General features: G+C 44.9%; 1 protein-coding gene and 1 long non-coding RNA gene across 2 annotated transcripts in view; one reads left to right on the forward strand and one right to left on the reverse strand.

The window, feature by feature from the left end:
• EVA1A (eva-1 homolog A, regulator of programmed cell death) overlaps positions 1–17,247 on the reverse strand; it is a 290,618-nt gene extending 273,371 nt beyond the window's left edge. Inside the window, exon 1 of the mRNA XM_075923396.1 lies at positions 16,995–17,247. Coding sequence (XP_075779511.1) covers positions 16,995–17,094 — 100 coding nt within the window. The 5' untranslated portion in view covers positions 17,095–17,247. The remainder of the gene's footprint in view (positions 1–16,994) is intronic.
• Positions 17,248–17,766: 519 nt separating this feature from the next.
• On the forward strand, positions 17,767–23,967 carry LOC142827558 (uncharacterized). The gene is made up of 3 exons (XR_012902228.1): positions 17,767–17,980; positions 18,683–18,854; positions 22,157–23,967. It is a non-coding gene; the product is annotated as an uncharacterized LOC142827558 (long non-coding RNA).
• Positions 23,968–26,698: the final 2,731 nt, after the last annotated feature.

Below are 26,698 nucleotides of genomic sequence, written 5' to 3' on the forward strand. Positions count from 1 at the left end.
CAGGTGTTTGTCTGACCTGCTCTTAAAAATGTCCAGTGATGGAGATTCCACAACCTCTCTAGGGAATTTTATTCCAGTGCTTCACCACCCTGACAGGAATGTCCAACCTCAACCTCCCTTGCTACAATTTAAGCTCATTGCTTCTTGTTTTACCATCAGAGATTAAAGAGAATAAAGTTTTACCCTCCTCTTTGTAACAACATTTTTAGGTACTTGAAAGATGTTGTGTCCCCCTCTCAGTCTTCTCTTTTGCAAACTAAACAAACCCATTTCAGTCTTCCGTCATAGTTCATGTTTTCTAGGCCTTTAATCCTTTTTGTTGCTCTTCTCTGGACTTTCTCCAATTTGTCCACATCTTTCCTGAAGTGTGGAACCCAGAACTGGACACAATATCTAGTTGAGGCCTAATCAGTACAGAGTAGAGCAGAAGAATTACTCTGTGTCTTGATTACAGCACTCTTGTTAATGCACCACATAATGATGTTTGCTTTCTTTGCAGCAGTGTCATGCTGTTGATTCATATTTAGCTTGTGGTCCACTATGATCCTGATTCCTTTCTGCAGAACTCCTTCTTATACAGTCACTTCCCATTTTTTGTATGTGCAACTGATTATTCCTTCTCAAATGGAATACTTTGCATTTATATACTTACCTTTACATAGATCTTGATATTCAAAATACACCTTCTAGTTGTAAGTGTTCAGCATTGTTGTAAATCAGAACCCAGGTCTCAAGTTGGACACCCAAAAAATGAGGAACATACAATTAGTGACCACCTCTATAAAGTTTGCTTTAAGTGATGTTGAATTCAGCATCACATTGGAATTTGGTGCCAGAGGCAGGGACAGAATCAAAATTCCCCAAGACAGGCTTCACACATCTTAGCCATAGGGCTGTTCGTTCTCATTCATTTTCTCTCTATATATAATCTCCTGCCTTCTTTACTATGCACCTTCCAACTTCAGCTACAAATGAAGCAAAGGTCCCATAGACAACAACCTCTTTTGTTACATAACTCTGATTCACCCCAAGAGGAGGTCTACCCTGTGCTCTGAACACAGCAGGAGTTTTGTGGGAAAAAAATACTATGTGATCATATAATTAGAGACTGAATGCATACACCCAAACTGGGCAAATAAAGATTGCATGGACAACTTAAATCTGGCACTTCCTAACTTTTGCATGCTTGACTTTGCAGTCTTACTAATGTTCGTTTAAAACAGTGAGGTTTGCTGCTGGATTGTTTTGTTTTATTTTGTAGTTTCTTAGGCTTTAAATAAAACAAGCTGGAACAACAGTAATTCCACTATATGACATATTGACACATGAACTGATCATCAGCAGGCTTGGCAGCATTCGCTCCACCACACAGACTTCTCATATTTTAGCATTTAGCTAATGCAGTAACTGATAGCAGCAGTAGGTTGTTATCCTCTAGACTACAAGGGTTGTTTTTTTTCCAAAAAAAGTGGCTCCCCTGCATCTAGACTGCTGCTGCTGCATTCTTTCAAAAGTAAATTGAAACAACGCGGCATTTTTTCGACCGCGGAAAACCTCGTTTTTATGAGGAATAACACCTTTTATTTTTAAGTGCTCTTTCGAAAAAAAGCGCTATGTGATGCAAACTGTGCTTTTTTGAAGGAGAGCATCCAGACTGCCTGGGTGTTCTCTTTCAAAAAAGCAGCTTGCTTTTTCAAACGTATTGGTTGTAGTCTAGACACTCTTTTTCGAAAGAGGCTTGAAGTCTAGACATAGCCATAGCAGCCCAGCATTAGAGGGGGATGAGACATACACTTTGCCAATGGGTTTAACAAATATTTGCTGAGAGCAGAGGAATTTAAGAGACTTTGCAATCTTGAGTTCCAGTCCAGGCTCTGGGGAGGAGTGTATTCTTGTGGGCACAGGTTCTTTGCCCAGTCATCCTAGTATTGACCACTCTCCGGCCCCAACTCCTCCAACCTATCAACATCTTGCCTCTTTCCCACTTCAGGCTATTCCTTCCAGCACTATTCTCCTTGTGTATCCTGTTACAGTCTCCATTTCTCAGGCTTCTCCTTCCACTCCCAATCTTCTCCAGACTCACTGAGCCTGGAGGACCATCTCTCCCCACAGACACAGACCTGGAGCTGAGGAAAGTCACCTCTTTCTTCAGCTGCCACAGCCCTGCCCATCCTAAATTCCCACACCCCTCACCTATCTCCTATTTCACTCACCTCACTCCGTGATTGCCTCCCATCCACCTCCTATTTCACCCAAGGCCACCTTACATATGAGGGTCCAGGATCACGGCACCTAACTGGTGGAGCCACACCTGTGATAGGCCTTCATTTTCTCATGTGCAGCTGCCCAGGTGCGCACCTTAGAGGGAACAATCCATGGACCACCTGAATGGAGCTCACGGAGCACAGTTTTATTCTGGTGTGGGTGTCACTCCTGTTGAAACTGTTCCACTGTGGGTAAATTAAAATGCCTTCGAGGCAGAGGAGTCTCACACAAGCTGGAGAATAATTCTGTGGCCTAATGTTTAAAGTGCACACTCAGGATGTGGGAGACTCAGGATCTAGGTCCCTGCTTCACTAACTCCCAGAATCCATTCTGTACTAAGCAGCTGCCCAGGCCTTCTGCTGGTATCAAATGCAATTGCAATTTTAACCAGATTCTATTTCTTCTCTCAACACAAGATGCAGCACAGCCTAATGATATGAGTTCATTTGAGATTGGTCTGACCTCCCGTTCCTCAACTATACCATTCGTAGCAGAGGTCCTGCTTTGGGCAGGGGGCTGGACTCTATGACCTCCAGAGGTCTCTTCCAGCCCTCAGCAGGTTTTGAAGGGCACATATTCTGCTAACATGAATCCAATGCTACTCCTACAATTTCTGCTATGGCACATGTATGCCCATCAGTCATAGAATCATAGGACTGGAAGGGACCTCGAGAGGTCATCGAGTCCAGCCCCCCGCCCTCAAGGCAGGACCAAGCTCCGTCTACACCATCCCTGACAGATGTCTATCTAACCTGTTCTTAAATATCTCCAGAGAGGGAGATTCCACCACCTCTCTTGGCAATTTATTCCAATATTTGACCACCCTGACAGTTAGGAATTTTTTCCTAATGTCCAATCTAAACCTCCCCTGCTGCACTTTAAGCCCATTACTCCTTGTCCTGTCCTCAGTAACCAAGAGGAACAAATTTTCTCCTTCCTCCTTGTGACACCCTTTTAGATATTTGAAAACTGCTATCATGTCCCCCCTTAATCTTCTTTTTTCCAAACTAAACAAGCTCAGTTCATGAAGCCTGGCTTCATAGGTCATGTTCTCTAAACCTTTAATCATTCTTGTCGCTCTTCTCTGTACCCTTTCCAATTTCTCCACATCTTTCTTGAAATGTGGCGCCCAGAACTGGACACAGTACTCCAGCTGAGGCCTAACTAGCGCAGAGTAGAGCGGCAGAATGACTTCACGAGTTTTGCTTACAACACACCTGTTGATAAAACCTAGAATCATATTTGCTTTTTTTGCAACAGCATCACACTGTTGACTCATATTCAACTTGTGGTCCACTATGACCCCTAGATCCCTTTCCGCCATGCTCCTTCCTAGACAGTCGCTTCCCATCTTGTATGTATGAAACTGATTGTTCCTTCCTAAGTGGAGCACTTTGCATTTCTTTTTATTAAACCTCATCCTGTTTACCTCTGACCATTTCTCTAACTTGCTAAGGTCATTTTGAATTATGTCCCAATCCTCCAAAGAAGTTGCAACCCCACCCAGTTTGGTATCATCTGCAAACTTAATAAGCGTACTCTCTATCCCAATATCTACATCATTGATGAAGATATTGAACAGTACGGGTCCCAAAACAGACCCTTGCGGAATTCCACTTGTTATCCCTTTCCAGCAGGATTTAGCACCATTAACAACAACTCTCTGACTACGGTTATCCAGCCAATTATGCACCTACGTTATCATGGCCCTATCTAAGTTATATTTGCCTAGTTTATCAATAAGAATATCATGCAAGACCGTATCAAATGCCTTACTAAAGTCTAGGTATATGACATCCACTGCTTCTCCCTTATCCACAAGGCTCGTTATCCTATCAAAGAAAGCTATCAGATTAGTTTGGCATGACTTGTTCTTCACAAACCCATGCTGGCTATTCCCTATCACTTTATTACCTTCCAAGGGTTTGCATATGATTTCCTTAATTACCTGCTCCATTATCTTCCCTGGGACAGACGTTAAACTGACCGGTCTGTAGTTTCCTGGATTGTTCTTATTCCCCTTTTTATAGATGGGCACAATATTTGCCCTTTTCCAGTCTTCTGGAATCTCCCCTGTCTGCCATGATTTTTCAAAAATCATAGCTAAAGGCTCAGATACCTCCTCTATCAGCTCCTTGAGTATCCTGGGATGCATTTCATCAGGACCTGGTGACTTGCTGACATCTAACTTTCCTAAGTGATTTTTAACTTGTTCTTTGTGTATCCTATCTTCTAAACTTACCCTCTCTCTGCTTGTATTCACTACGTTAGGCACACCTCCAGACTTCTTGGTGAAGACCGAAACAAAGAAGTCATTGAGCATCTCTGCCATTTCCAAGTTTCCTGTTACTGCTTCTCTCTCCTCACTAAGCAGCAGTCTTTTAGGGGTACTCCGAAATCAGGATTGCCCAGAGTTTAGCAGCCTACAGCGAATGCAGCAGATTAGAGCTGCCAGGCTACAACACTGTCTTGATCTGAGCAGCCAGCTAGAGTCAAAAGGGAGCATTAAAAGCTAGCACTTGTAGTCTATGTGGTCCACCATACCCCATGCCAAAGACAACGGCACCCATTGACTGCATTTGTGGTTACTTGATGCATATGAGGTGCCTTGTCCTGTGTAAATGACTCAGAGCTGCCAAACCATCATTGTATCTCCTTGGCATGAAGAAACATGCCTTAGGTCTAAGGCATCCAAGCGTTAAGCACCCGCTGAAGGAGCTGAAGTACATCCTTTAATTACCATGAACGTGAGCTCATTCTCACTCAATGAGCTGAGACAGACATGCTCAGATCAGTCCAGCCTCTGAATCAGAGCAGAGAGCCAGCACTGTCCTTCCTGAGAGAGAAGCAGCTAAACAGTGGGGGAGAGGATTTCTTAAATCCCAAACTTTTGTTTCAAGAACACCTAGCATAATGCAGAATGCATTCATTAAATTGCCTTCCTTTTTCATTAAGCTTCCTAACTTTAGACAGACACGTTTGAAAATTATGGTCCGTATTTTTCGTTATTCAAAAGGAAATTTATAAACCCAAATGTACTTTTCCACTATTTATACTTATGTTTTGAATTGTATATGAACAAAAAAAAGAGAGTCAGTTTTGCTTTTGTTTACAGTCACTTTCTAGTCAAATTCCTTAATGAAACACCGCAGTGTTTGGGTTGCAAACCCTGCAAGAGGATGCCAATTCAGAAGGATTTTTAGTTGTTTCAAACTGTTTCTATATGATTCTTTTTAATTCATTGAAGTTCTGTGGGATGCAGATTTATGATACCTGCTTTCACAAATCTTTAATCTGGGACTAACACTCACCTGGTAGAGTCAGCTGAATAACTGCATAAACATTTTTTTCATTTTCATGGGCATCTGTCCCTTTTCACAATACAGAAGCAGGGAACTACTTCAGTGTCATTTTCTTGCAGCAGATTATGTGTGAAATGGGAGCAGCTGCAAATTGGCTTCCTTAACACCTTATCTATTTTCATCAATCTTGGCAAACTTTTTTTTTAAAAACGGAACTATTTCTCTCTTCTAAAGCACAGTTATGTCAGCAACCCAATTCTATTCAAGACTGAAATATCTGTGTACAGTCTATTTAAACTCCACCACTCACTGCATGTGAATTCGGACCCTCAGGGTTTCTTATGTTTCAGATGACAACATCCACCATGCCTAATGTAGTGTGGGGAGCTGCATTCCTTATACTCCTTTTGGTGTTAGGAATGTCATCAGCTGCGGCAGGGGAGACAAACATGTCAACCCCCAACTCAGGTCTTGGCATGAAGAGCCTTTCGGGTCAACTTCACGTATTATACTCTAAAACGCTTGCACGCGCGTGTGCGCACACACACACTTTAATTTGCTTGTGCAAATCTAGTGCACATGATCAAAGCTCTGGAATCTACAGTTCTCTATTTTGTCACAAAACAGGCTCAGGAAGGGCAACAAAAGTTTCAAGTTTCTCCCTGTGCTTGAAACATGACTTGGAAGAATCACCTCTAGGATCGTCTACTTTATTAAAATCTGCACAGGTTGAATCTCTCTAAATCCAGCACCCTTAGGACCTGATTGGTGCTGAACCAGAGATTTTGCCAAACCACAAGAGGTCAATATTGTCTAGAAGCATTGCCGACACAGTTGTCTGTGGATCAGGCACAAAGGGGGACACTAAAGAAACACACTGATCAGTAAGCCACACAGGCTCAATTTACTGTTTTCACTACAGTTAGCCGATGACTTTGAAAACATTAAGGCCATGTCCGCTGGCTCCCTAGACACCTTGGAGGAGCCTGGCATTCTCTCCTCAGTGTCTCCTTCTGGGTGCCTGATTTTGACCCTCTGACCCTCCCTGCTGTCCTGTTTTCTCATTAGCTGTTCCCCAGAATTGTTTGGAATCTCGGTCCAATAGCTTCTTCCCTTATGCTGGGGTGAGGAGCCATTAGCTGTGGGGATTCCCAATGGGTTCTAGTTGCCTGGACTCTCACACCTCTCTCTCCTTTATCCCATGGCCAAGTTTCTCTTTCCCCACACACACCTTTTCTCAGGAGGACGCACTGGAGTCTTCTTGCTCACACTGGCCACCAGGGTGGTTATCCAACTTCCACCCAGAAAAATTGCATTTCTTGGGTGGGGGACACCCCTTTTACTATGTTTCTGCCCATTGGTCTTCATACTAAGGACAACCCAATTGACTTCTCGCCTTGCTTTTCTCCTGATTCCAAGAACTGGTGCTGGGAGAAGTTCTTCAGCACTGTAGAGCTCTAGATTAGAGAACTGGGAGGGTGGAGCAAGGAGGGCAAGGGGCTAAGCTCGTTTTGCTGAAGTTGTTAAAACATGGCCCTTTGCCCGTTCTAGCAAAGGCTAGAGAAATACAAACCCTCCTTACCAAATTACATAACTTTGTTAGACACAGTGAGAACAAAACTGTCTACCATCCCCTTGTGTAACATACTACTTCCGGAAGCTGCCCACGGCCTTCAACATGCTTGGATGTTGGACCTCCCCCAATGTGATTGAACCTATTCACATCTCCAAACCCAATATCTAAGCCTACTTAAATGCCATTCAGAAGCTGTTAGCCCATCAATTTCAGTGATAATTTGGTGAATGGACTTGTCAAACAAATTGCCTTTATTATGGCCTGATTAAAGGCAAGCAGGGAGCTGGGGCTTTTCTCCTGCCACTGCTAAACTCCCTCCCCCATCAGCTTGCACAAACACAACCAGCCAATTAGCAGGTAGGTGACAAAGGCAGCTGACAATTTAAGTCAGCCCTGCTTAAAAAACACTCTGGCAGCATTTAAACATGGGGAAAGGTCTTCAAAGGATAGTCACAAAAGCTGCAGAGCAGTTAGCCAGCACACAGGACCGAGACGAGGTGTTTATCACAAACATTTTATTGTGGGGGCACCAGATTGGGGCCCATTATGCCGGTGTTGTAGAGGCATAATCGATGACAAATCCCAGCCCCAGAGAAGTTCATCAAAAACACAGGATTGCTTTGACCCCTGTACGTGTGATAGCCAACAGCAGGGTTGAACCAGGGGCCTCCAGAGCTAAAAACATCTACTGCTACAGTTTGAGCTAAAGAGCTTTGTCCTGGAGGAGCACTTGTAAGATACCCACCCATGGGGTACATGGACAGCAGCTCTTGGCAAAGCTAGCAACTTTTACATTTTAAGTCACGACTAAGGACCACATTTGATCCCATCCATATCCATCCAGCACCATGAGTGAACAAATGGATATAAGCTGGCTAGTAGGAAGTTTAGACTTGAGATTAGACGAAGGTTTCTAACCATTAGAGGAGTGAAGTTCTGGAACGGCCTTCCAAGGGAAGTAGTGGGGGCAAAAGATTTATCTGGCTTCAAGATTAAACTAGATGACTGTGTCTAGACTGGCAAGTTTTTCCGCAAAAGCAACTGATTTTGCGGAAAAACTTGCCAGCTGTCAACACTGGCCGCTTGAATTTCCGCAAGAACACTGACTTCCTACTGTAAGAAATCGGTGCTTCTTGCGGGAATACTATGCTGCTCCCGTTCAGGCAAAAGTCCCTTTTGCGCAAAACTTTTGCGCAAAAGGGCCAGTGTAGACAGCTCAGATTTGTTTTGCACAAAAAAGCCCCGATCGCAAAAATGGCAATCGGGGCTTTTTTGTGCAAAAGCGCGTCTAGATTGGCACGGACGCTTTTCCGCAAAAAGTGCTTTTGCGGAAAAGCGTCCGTACCAATCTAGATGCTCTTTTCCGCAAATGCTTTTAACGGAAAACTCTTCCGTTTTATTTATTTATTTATTTGCTCAACAGCTATGGCCTCTCCCCCCGCCCCCTTTGTTTTTTCCTTCAACAGAATTTTTTCCCAGTGGTTTTTTTGTGTGTGGGGGGGGGATGTTCAGTATTTTTGTTTCAACCATCTGGCAACCCTATCTGCATCAGGGGCTTGTGTCGATGCAGCTGTGATGATGGCTAACATGCAGGCAAACCCCCAGTGCAGAGGAGGCGTGAGGCACAGCGATGGGTGCAGAATCAAATTCACACAGAAGGCAGGATACACTGGTGACTAGGAAATCCAAAGTGGAGGATGACCGGAAGGCAACCCCACCACTCACCCTCAGAGCTGATTTAAACCCTGCACCTGCAGCGAGAAGCCCTTTGGTCAATATCTGCTCTGGAGCAGATCTACGTTGACTTCCATGGGGGCTGTGCCTCGGGTCACCACACAGTGCTCAGCACAGGATCAGGCCTGGAACGAGCCCTAGACTTGACCACTACCACTCTCCTTCCTGCTTTCTGGGGCTTCTCACCACTTAGTCCTGCTGGGCCAGCTCCATGGTCTCCACCAGCCAAGGCACAGAGCTCAGATCACTGCCCCCCCATGAAGCAGTACAGACACAGAAACTCTTCAGGTCCAAAGAAAATGAAGTTTGGGGCTCAGTTTCCCAGGATACCGCTCCTCAAATGGGATCAGAACCCCAAAGGAATTATTTAGGTAAGCTCCCTTTAATGATGAAAGGGGGAATGTATACACTGATTGCTCCCCCAGGTCACAATTATATACACTGGGCCCGATAGTAAATAAAAGTGATTTTATTAAAGCACAAGCAGTAGGATTTAAGTGGTTATAAGTGAGAACAGGCAGAGCAAAGTAGCTTAAACCCCTGCTGTAACCCCTGTTTAAAATAACAGAAAACACTTAGCGAATTCTGACACTAAAACCTCAGTACAAACATATTACAAACTCACATATAAATGTTCAGTGAGTTGCCTATACACAGGTGTGGAGGGCAGAGCGTGTTTTGTTTCGACACCAATACTCACTGCAAGCATGGAAGACTGAGCTTGATAAGTTTGTGGAAAGGGTGGTAAGATTAGACTGCCTGTAGCCAATATCCCCAGCAGCTGGTGACAGGGCACTAAGCGGGGAAGGCTCTGAGTTATTACAGAGAATTCCTTCCCCAGTTCTGGCGAGTGGGTCTAATGGACAGGCTCAGGGTACAACTGATCGCCACGCTTGGGGATGGGAAGGAATTTTTCCCTAGCGATCCTATGGGAGTTTTGCCTTCCTCTACAGCATGGAGCAATGGTAACTTGTAGGTTTTAACTAAAATAAACAGTGGATTCTCAGCAACTTGAAGTCTTGAAAACCATGATGTGAGGATTTCAAGTAACTCAACCAGAGGCCAGGGGTCCAGTACAGGAACAGTTGGGTGAGGCTCTGGGCCTGCAGTGTAAGGATGTTGGACTAGATGATCACAGTAGTCTCTTCTGACTGGAAAGTCTATGGCTACGTCTAGACTGGCATGATTTTCCGGAAATGTTTTTAATGGAAAAGTTTTCCATTAAAAGCGTTTTCGGAACAGAGTGTCTAGACTGACGCGGATACTTTTCCGCAAAAGCAATTTTTTCGGAAAAGCGTCCGTGCTAATCTAGACGCCCTTTTCCACAAAAAAGCCCCGATCGCCATTTTCGCGATCGGGGCTTTTTTGCGGAAAACAAATCTGAGCTGTCTACACTGGCCCTTTGGCACAAAAGTTTTGCACAAAAGGACTTTTGCCCGAACGGGAGCAGCATAGTATTTCCGCAAGAACACTGACAATCTTATATGAGATCGTCAGTGTTCTTGTGGAAATTCAAGCGGCCAGTGTAGACAGCTGGCAAGTTTTTCCAGAAAAGCAGCTGATTTTCCGGAAAAACTGGCCAGTCTAGACACAGCCTACGAGAATAGCAAGAATCAATGAGTAGTGCTGTGGCATCTTACAGACTAACAATATATATATATATATATTGTACTGGTTGGACCTCTCTGGCCTGGCATCCTCAGGACCTGACCAGTCTTGAATGAAGGAATTTGCTGAACCAGGGGAGGTCCTGTGCTGCCAGATTTCTAGTCCTCCACTGGCTCTGCTTCCAGCCCCAGCTGATCACGGTGCTGACAGCCTCAGCTGGGCTGCCTGCTGATGGTTCCAACTCAATGGGCTGCTGTGCTGCTGCAGCCAAGCTCCTCTGCCAAGCTGCTGCTCCCTTCCCCTACCAGGCTGCCACAGCCTGGTCCCCCTGCCTCTCTGTCATAGCCCCTCTGCCGATTTGCCACATGGCTCTGGATCAGCTCCAGCTCAAGCTCCCTGGCGTGCATGGCTCCAGCCCGCTGCCAGGCTGCTGTGTGGCCCTGGCTCCCCAGTTCGTGCAGCCCCCCTGCTGGGTTGCCACATGGCCCCATCTCCCCTGACAAGCTGCCTTGCAGCCCTAGCCCTGGCTTCCCTGCTGGGTGGCTGCTAAGGGCTCCCAGCAGCCAGCCCTCCTGTTGCCTGACTCCTTGACACCAGGGTTCTCTGGTCCAGGAACATCCAGGGTCCTGCCAGACCAGAGTCCTGGTTTAGGGAGATACAACGTGTAACGTGAGCTTTCATGGGAAAAACCCTCTTCCTCAGATGAGCAGAATCAACAAGTAAATGTGCAGCAGGGATTTCACTGGGCTAGTCATTAATCCTAGGGGTCCAAGAGATCAGCAGTTTAGTTCTAGCTTTGCTGCAGACTTCAGATGGAACTTCAGACCCCAAAACCTTTGTGCCACCCTCAGATAGCCCATCTGGTAAAGGAGAATAATATGGCTCTGCTTCCCAGGGTTTAATAATGTTTGTAAAGCCTTTGATGTTCTCAGCTGGGATGTGCTCCAGAAGTGCAAAGTATTCGGATTACATAGAAAGACTAGAGAGAATACTGCATGTGCAGGTAAGAAAAGCTGCCATTTAGAAGTTTGTTCGTTGCTCTTTTCCTTTTGGAAGGGGATGACGACGTGTGGCCGTCACTAAAGGCTACAAATGCTAAAGCGTAGAGTTTGGTTCCCTGGTGACTGTCTAGGACCAGAGGATTCTCAGCCTGAGATCCACTGAACAGAAACACAATGTGACTAATCACACACGTTAGTGCCAAACACTAATATCAACTAACACAGCAGCTCATGCTTTTTTTGCAGGAGCGGAGGCAGAATGCCAAGTTGACACCCCCTGCACACACGCAGCTGATTAAACTATAACAAAAACCTTCAAAACTCTTCACATAGTTCAAATACTTCCCATAAAAGGCATTTTTATTTTGACGTCTCAGATTACAAGAGCCCCTAATGTGCCACTCACTTAATTTGCTCCTTTTTATGACGTTCAAGTTGCTTTGGCAGTAGGGTCCTTGGAAAACCTAAGGCAGATTGCTCACTCTAGAGCAGTGGTTCCCAACCTTTTTTATACTGCAGACTGGCAAACTCATTCAAAAACTTTTGGTGGACTGGCACAGAAACATTTGCATATTTATCATGGTAATTAATGTGTTTGCATATTTCCAAATTCATTGTGATAATTTATTCGTGTATTCATTGTGGGTAATTAATTGTAAGCGGTCACGTTGTTTTACATTGTGTCTGTATGCATGTAATGTATGCATTCATTGTGTGGATGGGAAGATCAAAATCATACATTGCAAAACAGATGGCATGCTTTACAGAATAGTGCTGGTTTTCACTCATTTTTGCCTCTCTCCAAAGGGGTACAGCAGACAGGGCAGGAGAAGGGGGGCTGTGGCCAAGAGGAAGAAGGGAGGGAAAGAAAAGAAAGGGGAGACCAAGCCGGGGAGAGGCTGGGCTGAAAGCGGCAGGGTGCTGACTCCAGCTTGGAGGGCTTCTCCTGCCTTTTCCTCTTGCCCCACCCCAGCCGCCTGGGTAGTGGCAATCCCAAGCACCCCACCAAGTCTCAGTCCCAGCCACTCCACCAAGGGGTCCCTAAGCCAGCCCCCCCAGGCTCAATGTGGCCAGGTGGCCCTGCTCTGCAACATTGCCCAGCCGCCCCTGGAGCTAGTAGTCCTGGCCCCCAGAGCAGCCCCATTGCGCCATGTGGGCCGGCTGCCCCCGGAGTAGCCCCACTGTGCCATGTGGGCCAACCAGCCCTGGAGTAGCTCCAGCTCCCAGAGGAGCCCCCCCCCTGGAGAAGCCCTGCTCCGCCATGCAGCCCAGCCACCCCAGAGCAGCCCCATTCCACTATGTGGGCTGGCTGCGCCCGGAGTTGCCCCATCCCCCAGAGCAGCCGCGCGCCACGGGGCCCTGCCAGCTGGGCTGCATGGCTGCTATGCAGCAGGAACTAGGGCCGTGGTGAGGTTGCCCCAGTAGGGACGGCCTGGCTCTAGCCACAGCAGCTCACAGCACCACTCACTGTGGGAGGGTGGAAGGAGAATTTTTAGTGCGCACCCAGGCACACACCTTGGGAACTGTGTTCCCCAGTGGGCGGGGCTCATTAGCAGCTAGAGGCATGGCCTTGCAGAATGCTGCAGCCCAGCAGACACAGGTTCGTGGCCTGCCACCGGTCCATGGAGCAGTAGTTTAGAACCACTGGTCTAGTGGGTAGGATGATGCCCTGGGAGTCCAGAGACCATCATTCTATTCCCAACTCTGCCACCATCACTCACATGACCTAGAGCACGTCACGCAGTCTCTTTGGGCCTCTGCTTCCCTTCCCTTCATCTATCCATTTATATTTCTCTTCAGGCAGGACCTGTCTCTCATTGCACACTGGGGCCGTTGCTCTCAGTCGGGTGCAGAGAACCAGTGAACCAAACTGCAAACCTTGTATATCAGTGGTGCACAACCTTTTTCGATGTGCTACCTCTGCGCTGCGGGGGCTGCCAACTGCCAGGCTCAGCCCCCGGCAGGCCAGATGTAGACGCTGCACCGCGGGGGCCGCCAACTGCTGGGCCCAGCCCGCAGCTGGCCGGTTCTAAGCACTGTGACCCCCCTGGGAAGACATCCGTGACCCATGGGTTGCTCCCCACTGCTGTATATGATGGAAACCACCTCAAGGCAGCAGCCTTTAGTCCCTATGGCAGTATGAACAATATGTCAGGGCCTTCTCTTGCAGTGCTAATGCAGACCAAGCTCTGCCAAAAAGTGTGTTTCGCTTGTGCAGGGACTACAGATTTGAACTCTCAATAACCATTTTCCTCACGGGAGCACTACCGTGTGAGTGCCTGTTTTCCCAACAGGGATGCTGCTCCACAACCCAGGAGACCTGCGTCTCACCCTGAACCTCCATCCTGCGCTCTCCTTCCCCAAATGGCCAGCAGTTGGAATTGCAATGGAAACCCAGAGTGGGAAACCAGGGTGTGCCAAGGCTTCCTGGTGCTCTGCAGAACAGCGATAAATCCTAGAGCATGAACAGGCTCAAATGTGAGTCCAATTCAGCCCAGCCCAGCCAGGACAAAGGCGGCTACAACACAGGTTTTCAAGGGGTGAGGGCAAAGCCCACACTAGGCATCAGTGGACTATGCAAATTGCTTAAGGCCCTGAGCAACTCAAGGGGCCCTGTTTGCTTTGTATTATAAAGAATGGGGAAGGGGAGAGAATGTTTCTGTGGTGTTTAGGGCCCCCAATGGCTGGTACTTGCTGTGGGTGAGAGCTGCAAGCAGGAGATAATGGAGGGAGGAATAGAATAAAAGCCATTGAGCCCATGGGGGCAAACACTGTGACCATATTGGACTGTCACTCTGGTGAGGTCCCTTGTCTCTACGACTGATGAAAATTCAGACAAGGACCTGGAGGGGGGGATGACCTGGAGCTGGTTTCCCTGCTTTCCCGGTGACCTTTGCCTCTGAACCCCCAGGATAGCTCTTTACCACCCACCAGTGAGAGAGGTCTGCGTGCTCTGCTCTCCCAGCCACAGCGACCATGGTATTCAAATAGCGAGACCAAATGTACATTCAGCTCCCTTTGCAGGAGAATCCAATGTCTCTTGCCAGGAGATCCTTAACTCCCTGTTCTGGGTGGTAGCAAACAATCTATACCTCTGATTTGCCTTCATAATACAATATAAGATAAGAAAATGTGCAGCAGGTGGACTCCCCCTTATGTTCAAGAATAAATATTGTATACCATTTCTCAGCCAGCATCCCTCCATAGAGAGAGAGAGCACATTTGGCCCAAACTTTGGTGATGTGTCAAGAGGGCTGCCCATCACGGATGGTGGCAATAGGATGAAACCGTTATTAGTGTTTATCTTTGTAAAATCATTGCAGGTGGGGAGGCAGAGAAGTGCTATTGGTAGGAGGAATATTGTAGCTTTATCTAGTACTTTTCACCCAGAGGATGCCAAAGCACTTCACACACAAAGAAGTGTTATGGCAGCACCCACAAAGTGACAGGCTCTGTCCATACCTAGAGTGAGACTTGCTCCCCATTCCATAGTCTTCCGTGTGAGAAAACAAGTGACAAAAAGCCCTCCCCACCCCCTCAACATTTCAAAACAGCATCCAACTGCTTGCAGCACAGCAAGTGGGTAAGAGAAGAGAGACTTTGCACAAAGACAACAGGTGCCATGGACCGCACTGAACCCTTCCATAATCATTAGACTTCTTGGAAATGCCAAAGCACAGAGTTTCATTGGTGGGATTTGAATCTGTAGTTGAATGAAAGTTAGACATTTCCATGCTAATGCTTAGACCACTGACCTATCCCCTCCTTTTTCACTGATCACAGTAGAGCTTTGATATTGTTAGTACCTGGTAAGACATGATTTTGCTACCACTGACTTTCTTACACCCTCTTTTAAAGGAGTAGCATCTTTCTAAGCAGGCATCCCCACATACTATTGATTTTTTTTCTGATTGAGCTGCTATCATTGACTTTGTGCTTCCCCTTACCGCTGGGGCCAACTGACCTTTATGCTAGTGCCTTAAGATCACAATGTACATCATTATGCTTTTGCCAGTAAGGCTGGTTGGGATGTAAAGTGTCTAGATTTCAGTAGCATCAGCACAGGAACTAAAATATAAAAGGCAGTTTCAACAGTTGTTCCTAAGCAGCCCACCCCGCACACATCCACTCTGCACCAGCTTGCTTTAAACGATGGATACAGAGAAAGCTCAGGGCTTATAGAAACTTTAAAGGGAACAAACCACTATAAATTGGAAGTGCCTCAGCTCTTTCCATTCACAGGCAGATCTGCTTTGAATGGCAGCCACAGAATTGATCTGCCCCCAAAAAAGACTGAATCGCAGGCAGGTCAGCCCCTTCAATACACTTTAAGTAAAAGACTTAAAACCCACAATATTCTAGTTCCCAACTCTACAATAAACACCTCCTTTATAACACAAAGCCCTCTGCAACATGCAGATGCATTGGGCTCCCTATAGCCAAGTTGTAATGTTGTGATGTATTGAAACTGCTATCCTGTACTTCAGTTTAAATCTTTTGATGGCACAGTTCTCATTACTGACATTTTTCCACCAACAAACTATAATAGGCAGCCCTCATCCACTAAAATGTTTTAAAACACTCTATAAATAGAATATCCTGAATGGATCTTAGTTTGAAGAAAACACACAAATGCATTCACAATTTGATTAGATATTCTGGAGTCAATATAGCCCCCATCACTGATGAGCTGAATGATTATTCCTAATCTCGTGCAAAATTAGATCTGCATTATTGTTTTAGAGGCTGGGGCTGCTTTGACACATCTACATAGCCACAGGGAAAAGCAGCAGAAATCTAATTTTAAAGCAACTATTACAGCTACATAAAATAGTCATAAAACATATAGTATTTCACATGTTAAAGTGCAATACATGTGACTATTGTGAAAGTTTCATGATACATGCTGTGAAAAAAATGTGAAACTGATAAAGATTTCTTTACAAATGAGTACCTGTAATTTTTTAGAATTGTATAAGGAAACATAAGGTCAGATTCCAATTCATTTACCCATTGCTAGTAGCATCTTGCTCTCTCAGTATTCCTATTGATTGCAATTAACTATTAAAGGTGATTAAAAGTACTATTTAATAAAATCAAAGATGTCAGAATCTGGACCATAATCAAATATCTTGCTCCTGATGTATTAGTTTTAAATTGTGTCCAGATACTTTCCAGCTCTGTAACCTTTCCCTTTTCCACCCTCTCAGAAATACATATTTCTATCCAATGCCACAAACTTAGGAAAGTTTACATAATCCCTTTCTTCCCCCATTTCCTGAAGTTATTCAGAAAAATCTCTGAAATATGTTAACTGGGGTTGCTAAGAAGATTTTTAAACACTTGAAATTGAAATCCTCTTAATTTAAGAACTGTTTCATCATATTTTCAAAGAATTGCTCTCAGAGAGGCTTGGATCCACTTTTTTTGGGCTGTTCTTAAAGAATATTTATTACTAACTCTGACTTCTAATCAATACACTGGAAAGGATTAGAGTTTCACTCCTACCTGAAAAGTCTGAGGAAGTCTTAGCAAAGTTGCTGAGAGCTGTCAAGCACATGACTCCTAAGAGAAAGGTAGAAGTGGAAGACACATCTGGGCAGTTCATCCTTAAATATCCTCAACTGCTTGTTTTCTTTCAGAGAAAAGAAATCTCTTTCTCCACCCAGCCTGATACTCCTCATTGCAGAGAGACCACTACTAGTCCCCTGGCTTGTGAATAATCACAGCAACCAGGCAGGAAGCAAAAGCACTCACTGCACACACATCCCTGGGAGTGAGTGAATGGGGTGAATGAAACTGACTAATGAGACTGACCTACCTGGGCCTTGGCGGAATTCCCAGGGTCCTAAAGCCCACTTCTTCAAACTCCTCAGGATACCCTGAGCACAAAGTTTGTTCCAATCCACTGCTATTGGCATTGTTGTAATTTTCTATAGTGGGAGTCCTGAATGCCAATGAACAAAACTGCAAACCCTGTAAATGATAGCAACCACTTCAATCCAGGGAGTGCAGCAAAACACCCACTTCCAGAACCTCTGGCCATGGCTAATGCAGATAATCCCAGATGCTGGTAAATTTGCTGCAGTTTTACAGGGTTACAAGCCTATTATGCTATAGATCAGTGGTTTTCAAACTATGGATGGTAACCCAGTACTGGGTTGCAGAATGCCAGGCACTAGGTCGCTTTGCTTTAAAATGACCAGGGGACCAGAGGGGATATTAAGGCAGGCTTCTGACTGGAGAGCATCAGCAGCCTTCCTGCAGACCACGTTACACCCTAGAAGTGACCAGCAGCAGAGTCTGGGCACAGGAGCCAATGAAAGCTGGCGGGGGAGGGCCTGCAGACATGAGCAGCACACAGAGCCTCTTTTACACCTCCAGCTTAGGAGGTGGAAGCAGCCAGCAGCATGTCCAGAGCACAGTTCCTACCACAGTGTCAGGATGGGCAGAAAACCTGCCTTAGCACCTCCGCTGCATGGGTTCCACCAGAGGTAAGCCTGTGCCCAAGTCCAGAGCTCCCTGCTGAACCTCTCATCCCCAGCCCCAGCCCAGAGCCTGCCCTCTAGTCAAAATATATAATTATGTAGGGTTGTGAGCCTCGACAATTTTCTTCAACTGGTTCACAAGAAAAAAAAGTTTGAAAGCCACTGCTCTAGATATTTATCTCAATTGCTCTTGCTAAGATGGATAGGCATCACTGTAGCTTGTAGGTCTGAGGTAATAAGCACTTATTTCTACACAGAGTTCATCCCAATCACCATATTGTATACTGCTTACTAGGCAGGATAGATAAGCAATATCAAGACCTCTAGAAACTTACCAGCTGTTTCCTATGTTTGGGCAAGTGAAACTCTCTGGCAGCATTTGCCTGAAGCTGCTCATCTTATTAGCTGGTGTTGATATTGCTGATAAAGGGTTAAGTGGGTTCTGTAAAGTCATTGGTATAACAAAAAGGAGAGAGATTCTGGTGACAAAAAGATCCAAAAGCCCTGAGTTGAGACCCTCAAGAGCAGCTTAATATAAAGAGCAGTCTCGAGCAGACTTTTATGTTATTGTTAATAATGTTGAGCCCAGGAAAGGGGTGAGTTTTTAGCATCTAGTATATCGGCTTTGGTTCTGTGTAGGTTTGGAAAGACTTCCCATAGCCAATGTAAACCAAAGAAACAATGTATCAGTGCATGTCTTCACTACAGGTCAAAGGGCATCAATCAATTCAGCAGGGATCAATTTAGAGAAAGTAGGCACGATAAATTGACCACCGAGCACTCTCCCGTTGATTCCGATACTGCAGCAGAAGGAGAACAGAAAAGGGAGTCAATGAGAGAGCATCAGCTGTTGACTTACTGCAGTGAAGATACCACCGCAGTAAGTAGATCTTAGTATGTCAACTTCAACTGCTTTATTCACATAGCTGATGTTGTGTAGCTTACACTGATGGCCCATGTTAGTGTAGGCTAGGCGTCAACTTTTTACAACTGGACAGTTCAGTTTAAACTTATCTCCATAAATGCCTTTATCCTTAGGGCATATGGGAGCATCAGCTGAGAGTTTCAAACTGAAAATGGCCACCTGTCTCAAATATAGCAGAGACAAAGCATTATTCTTTCATTGCTTATGGTCCCCAAGGATATTAGTTGGTGGAAATCTGTAACTCCTCCTTAAGAGACCTTGAAATCCAGCCATCCCTCCAAATATGTTTCCCAGGGGATATAGTAAAATACATTATGTGCCTTGTTTGTGAGCTGGAAATACATGTGATCAGACAAATTTAGGAGGTGACAAAGCCTAATAGAGGCCTTGCTCCAGAGAGGCAGGATACAATCACCCAAGAGAGAGCATAATCATATATTAAACTGATGCAACTCTTGATCTCAGCCAAGAGGACTGACTGCTTGCCCACTTTGTAGGATTTCTTTGGAGTATGATGTACTGAAACTGTTATGTTGACAAAGCTGTCCCATCCATAGGACAGTTCGGGGCAGCTGCCCCAGGCTCCATGCTTTGGGGGGGGGCCTGTGGCATATAACTCAACCTTCCTATGGACAGGATGGCCCCCCTTATTGATGTTAGCTGGGGGGTTCAAGACAGCCTGGGGTATTACTTGGAGAGGCCTGGTGCAGGAGGCCAGCAGGATCCCGCCCTTTGCACTCACCGTCAGAATCAGACCCTGTTGTGCCAGGCACTGTACAAACACTGAAAAAAAGACCATCCCAACCTACATCTGGCTCCAAAAGTTTCCTGCAGGCCAATTTCATAACCTAGTGTCCGTTTTCGTCTATGTGACATAGCAGAAGTATGGCTTTATGCAATGGGATAACAGTTCCACACATCACTTCAGGGCGGGGATGACACTGTGAAACAGACCAATTTATCCTGGAGAACAAACTCCAGACGCCAAGCAATGGAATAGAAAATTGACATCTTTTAAAAATATCTAATGTTATATGTTTGTTTATAAATGCAGCCAATGGGTTTACAAAGGCAGACGTGTCTTGCTAGGACTTGTGGGAGAGAGGTGATTTTTTTCCTCACATAAATATGTTTATAAATAAGGAGGTGGGTAGATCAAGATTTGAAATGGAGAAAACAGGCCTTGGCTTATCAGTATGTCTGTTAAGGGTGAATTTTTTTTTAAACCAAATCAAGCACTAGCATGGATGCAGTTATATGTATCTAAAGATGCCTCAGGCCAGTTTAAGATACTTTGCTTCCCAAACTTGGAATATGTGGTACCAGGACTAGCACAACTACAGCCACACTAGCAGGATGGGTTGCAGAAAAACTGCCTCTTGCCCAAAACCCCTAAATCTTATGAGTGATTCTCACAGTTGTCAAAAGTCCCATTGAAATGGATGGGATTACATCATATAAGGGCTATCTACTCATGTTTGTAATATCAGACCCTTAATATAATCCAGTTTTATACAACAAACAAAAATAAAAGGGTTTTACAAGTATCATTATTTTCCTATACTAAAAGAAAATTATGCAAAATATTTGAAATGTTTCAAATGTTTGTCATTTGAAATTCTCTCACTTTGTTTCTCTACATTGGCCCAGTTTTGCAAACAAGTGTGAACTCCCATGAGTTTTCAATCAAGACTACAGTTGTTTTTGAGTGACTGTTTTATGATCTTGTTGTTGTTTAGACATGGTCCTACTTAGAGCAAAAGCCACATTGAGGATACATTTGCTTATGAAAGTGCATGTTTTGACACTCCGAACAAGCCCCTCCCTTTTCTGAAAGTTCTGCAAAATGGGAGAAAATTGGGAGGCTGTAAAATGCTCAGAAATATTTTCAGAATATAAAATATCTTCTCATCTGTTTGTACTAAGTAACTAATGTTTAAGCCTTTCTCAGATGACAATTCCTTTAATCACGTAATATTATAGACTGGAAGAGTCTGAACAAACTGATGAAATTTCAGGAACACATTCATCCACTGAATATGATGGCGTTATGCCAGGCATAGGGGAGGGCATTGGTAAGTGCAAAGGGCAGTCTTGTGCTTAAGGCACTGGGCTAGGTCTCAAGTGCGGTTCTGTTCCCAGCTATATCACACATTTGCCATGTGTCCTTGGGTAAGTCCCTTCGGGAAGTCACCACATCAGTTGGGCATGTGCAATCGCAGCCCATGTGGACATGCCTGAGCTAGCCTTAATCTGGGTAGTTTGAGCATCAATAGTAGTGCGTCTACAGCAGCCAAAGGAGCTTCAGCATGTACTATACAAGCCTAGGTATATACTCTGGGAACTAGTCTGTGCTGAAGTGCAGGCTGCTTCAATTTAATTGCTATTGGTACCCAAGTAGCAAGGCTGCTTACATGTGCTGCAATCAAACCTTACCATGTAATGCACACATGCCTTAGACCCCGATTCAGCACCTGCAGCAATCAGTCGGAATCCTGCCACTAACTCCAGTGGGCAATGGATCAGGTCCTTGACCTCAGTGCCTCTGCTCCTGAGAAACAGGTTTAGTAACAGTTCTTTCTTCATAGCCTGTATTCTTCTTGCTTATTAAGGCCAAGCCTATGCCACAGACTTTTGCATACATAACTAGGTCAGTCGGGGAGAGGGGTGAAGAGCTGAGATCCCAGAATGATAGAGCTGCATCTATGCTAGATATCTGCACCGGCATAGCCACCTTGGTCAAAGCAACATTTTGACTGGGATAACTTGCTTCATTCCCTGGGGTATAGTAAACTACTAGACTGAATGCAAAGCACAAACTGGAGTGTACGAACAGTATTTCTTAGGGCTGCTAAGAAATACCCTAAGGGAAAATAACTGATTGTAGAAAAGTCAGCTAGCACAGTGTTCCACCACCCATACTGGGAGCGTCAAAACACTCTTCTATAATTTTTTGACCACTCTGAGTTCATTGCTATCAATGCCCAAATGACCCAGATTAAGGCTAGATTAAGCATGTCCACGTGGGTTGTGATGGCATGCTCCCAATCTCAGTGGTGACTTCCTTAAGGGATTTGCCCAAGGACACATGGAAAATTTGTGGCAGAGCTGGAATCAAACTGCTACTTGAGTCCTAGCTGTGTTCTCCCAGGACTGCTAAGAAATACCCTATTTGTACATGCCAATTTGTTTGTACTTAAAAGAATGGTGTCATTTTAGTCTCAAATGATGACTAATCTTTTTTTTTTCCCCCTCAGGCTTTTTCCCAGTCCTTTTCTCAGATGGCCTATTCACCAGCAGCTCTACTTCTCATGCTCGATTATGGGTGTTCTGGAGCACATATGTGAGACAGAACAAGTGCATGGAGAAGACAATTCAACAGTATATCCCAAAGCTCCATGATTGCACCCACCCTCTTCAAACTGTACACAAAATGGCTTGCCACTGATTCAGTCACATACATTTATTTGAGAAGATGACATCTACTGCAGTCCCCACTCATGCTTGTTCACTCAGTTGGAGAACATCTCCACAATTCAAGCACTAAACGGGTGTTAGATGTCTTTCTGAAACAAAACAAACCTGGTCTCCCTTGGTTTCACACTGGAGTGCTCTTTGACTTCCACAACTATCTACAAAAGACTATTGTCAAAGTCAGGATCAGGAATGATCTAATCAGCAAGTAAGAGGATGAGTGTTAACTGAAGATACTTGGAATATTTTGCTTGTCATTGTTCCAACCATTCGACTGCCAGGATTTGACCTCCCATATCACCTTTGGACTCTCTTTTGAACAAGTTTCAAACTGGCCAAGGAATATTTGCAGCCAGCCTCTACACCTGAGGCCTGTATGATAATGTACTTCATCAATATGGCCTCCATTAGTCAATGGTGCATAGTGTCAACTCACTAGTTTTCAGAGATATGGAGCAGCACTGTCACGCACAAGTAATCACCGTGACATGTACTGATAATAGGCAGGTACATGTGGCACCTACAGTACATTGTACAGAGGGTTCTGTTTCCATGTACAGGTATGTTCTTGGGAAATGGAAGTCTTTTGTAGGAGTACTTAAGAATGGGGCCAAAAATGGGCTGCTTGTGTTTTTCTCATATGAAAACAATAATAGGTCCATGAAATCCAATTCAGTTCCCTTGTTTATGCTGGAATTCCTATTTGTGATGGATCAGGGAACCAGGGGCATCCCCCAATGTACCCCCAAACCATGACTCAGGATTTGCTGGTCCTATGGCTCTCTCCATTTACAGTATTGTTTTATTCACAAGGTTTCTATCAAACAGCTGTAACTCCGGCAGTTTGCTGCCAGTTCACAGAGAATCAGTGAAAAGTCCAAGATTCAAAAGACCTGAAGGGACAGAAGTTTGCTGAAACAATGTGTCACAGCATGGCATAATAAATAAATTCCGCACTTCATCCACAAACCCCATTTTGGAGGCACTGTACCAGCTGCACTGCAGTGTTTTTGCCTGTGCTGACAGGTTGATTCACTTATTATCACCTCAATTAACTCAGCTACTGCACACCTGTCTGTCTCTAAATAACCTTTTCTTTTTTTAAAATAAGTGTCTTGTTGCATAAGCTTAGACAAAAACCAAAGTACATTCATTAAAAAGAGGCACCATGTGAATGGAATACAGATTCAGGGCTAGTGATTTGTAATGAGGTCAAAGAAAGGAAGCCACAGCTGGTGGTAGAATTTCTCTGGGTTGGGGGACGGCAAAGGGAAGAGACAGGAGGTCACATAGCTTAATGCAGCATCTACATCCTGCTGCTTTAAACACTTCCTGCTACCCTTTGCAAAGAGTACGGCAGGAAAGCTGTACTTGAAAAGCACCATTCTATTTCTGTTGAAGTGTATGGAAGTCCTCCCATTGACTTCAGTGGAAGATAGGTCTTAAAATGAAACACCAGTAGCTCCACCCAGCTTGACTTCCTGCACACCTGCAGCACACCCTTGAACCCACTAGCACTGGGTTTAAATGGGATTTATTGCAAAATAAAAAAAAAGATATTGGGGCAAATTCTACCCTATTGCCAGTGTGATCTTGAAGAAACATAGCCAATAGTAGAATTTAGTTTCAGTGAATATGGATCTGTGACTTTGAGCAATTTCAACATAAATGTATTACTTCTGTGCCTTCCCCCAGACATACACACACCATGACAAGGGTATGAGGGTAAGTGTAATTTACCATGGCAAACCCACGTGCTCTAATGATACATTAATCATGGGGGGAAATTCTCTGCCTTTGAACTCTCCTACCTACCTAGAAAGGAATAGGGTAATAAACTGAGAGCGAGCAAATATTGACTAAGAAATGCAAAGGTATCTGTAAGTTCACCCACCGGTCTTCAGTTTACACTTGCCTCTTGAAATGAATGAGTTCTCTCTTGTAATCTACCCTATTTTAAAAGCATCTAAAGAAATCAGATGCTGCATGTGGACATTTCAACTGTGTGCCCTCTTCAAGCTTTCAGACTGGTCTGGATTGGGTTTTAATAAGTCTTTCTAATGTATTGAGCTCTGAGCTAGAGAAGGACCCCAAATTGCAGGAATAGAGTTATAGGGCTGGAAGAGATCTCAGGAGGTCATCAAGTCCAGCCCCCTGCCCAAAGCAGGACCAACCCCAACAGGGTAGGTGTGGAGCAGAGTGAGCCAGGAGTTCTCTCTCCTGGGCCTCTACTAGTGTTATTAACAAAGGGGAAGTCCATAAAATTAGTTTGACAGTGGTCCCTGAAGTGCATGATCCCAAGCGCTCATTTCTATTATTCACCCTGACAGGCAGCCACAAGCACAGAAATTCCAAGAAACTCAGAATTCTTCCCTACAAATTTTGACTACTGCTGATCTCCTGAGGACTGTGCTGAAGAAAGATTCACAGTCCATTAGTTGTAGCATTAGCTCCATTCAACCATCTTGTTTTGATACTGTAGTCAACTCTCATCCGCCTGGAAGTCCTTCACTCATTTGTCTTGTGGATTAATGCTTTATTACCTTCTATACACGCGTAGAACAATTCTACAGGTTGAACCTCCCTGATCTGGCACCCTTGGAATCTGACTGGTTCCAGAGGAGGGATTTTGCTGGACCAGGGGAGGTCATTCCTGCCCCCACCCTTCCACCCTATAGGCAGCCCAGCTGTGTGTGCGCACCAAACTTCCCAGTTCCTGTCCCCCGTCTTCTCCTGGCTCCCTCCCCCACCCCACAGCCCAGCGGGCCACGCACCAGACTCCCGGCCCTACCCCCCCTATAGTGTGCCAGATATCTCTTGCCCCCATAGCACAGCAGGCTCCCAGCCCGCCCCCTTCCCCACAGTGCATCTGAACTGTCTGATCCTGGATGGATGTTGCCGGACCAGAGAGCCCCAGTGTATACAGGTGCAACCTGTATCAACATATTTTTAGCACACTGCACATTTTATAATTGAAGAGACTATGAGGGTTTATAAATCCCTAGGTAACACAGCTACTCAAGGAGCTGATAGAGGAGGTATCTGAGCCTTTAGCTATGATCTTTGAAAAATCATGGCAGACAGGGGAGATTCCAGAAGACTGGAAAAGGGCAAATATTGTGCCCATCTATAAAAAGGGGAATAAGAACAACCCAGGAAATTATAGACCGGTCAGTTTAACGTCTGTCCCAGGGAAGATAATGGAGCAGGTAATTAAGGAAATCGTATGCAAACACTTGGAAAGTAATAAAGTGATAGGGAATAGCCAGCATGGGTTTGTGAAGAACAAGTCATGTCAAACTAATCTGATAGCTTTCTTTGATAAGATAACGAGCCTTGTGGATAAGGGAGAAGCGGTGGATGTCATATACCTAGACTTTAGTAAGGCATTTGATACGGTCTCGCATGATATTCTTATTGATAAACTAGGCAAATATAACTTAGATAGGGCCACGATAAGGTGGTTGCATAATTGGCTGGATAACCGTAGTCAGAGAGTTGTTGTTAACGGTTCTAAATCCTGCTGGAAAGGGATAACAAGTGGAGTTCCTCAAGGGTCTGTTTTGGGACCCGTACTGTTCAATATCTTCATCAATGATGTAGATATTGGGATAGAGAGTACGCTTATTAAGTTTGCAGATGATACCAAACTGGGTGGGGTTGCGACTTCTTTGGAGGATAGGGACATAATTCAAAATGACCTTAGCAAGTTAGAGAAATGGTCAGAGGTAAACAGGATGAGGTTTAATAAAGAGAAATGCAAAGTGCTCCACTTAGGAAGGAACAATCAGTTCCATACATACAAGATGGGAAGGGACTGTCTAGGAAGGAGCATGGCGGAAAGGGATCTAGGGGTCATAGTGGACCACAAGTTGAATATGAGTCAACAGTGTGATGCTGTTGCAAAAAAAGCAAATATGATTCTAGGTTGTATCAACAGGTGTGTTGTAAGCAAAACTCGTGAAGTCATTCTGCCACTCTACTCTGCACTAGTTAGGCCTCAGCTGGAGTACTGTGTCCAGTTCTGGGCGCCACATTTCAAGAAAGATGTGGAAAAATTGGAAAGGGTACAGAGAAGAGCGACAAGAATGATTAAAGGTCTAGAGAACATGACCTATGAAGCCAGGCTTCATGAATTGGGCTTGTTTAGTTTGGAAAAAAGAAGATTAAGGGGGGACATGATAGCGGTTTTCAAATATCTAAAAGGGTGTCACAAGGAGGAAGGCGAAAATTTGTTCCTCTTGGTTTCTGAGGACAGGACAAGGAGTAATGGGCTTAAAGTGCAGCAGGGGAGGTCTAGATTGGACATTAGGAAAAAATTCCTA

This window comes from Pelodiscus sinensis, chromosome 3 (assembly GCF_049634645.1).
Source record: "Pelodiscus sinensis isolate JC-2024 chromosome 3, ASM4963464v1, whole genome shotgun sequence".
In the NCBI taxonomy this organism is placed as follows: domain Eukaryota; kingdom Metazoa; phylum Chordata; order Testudines; family Trionychidae; genus Pelodiscus; species Pelodiscus sinensis.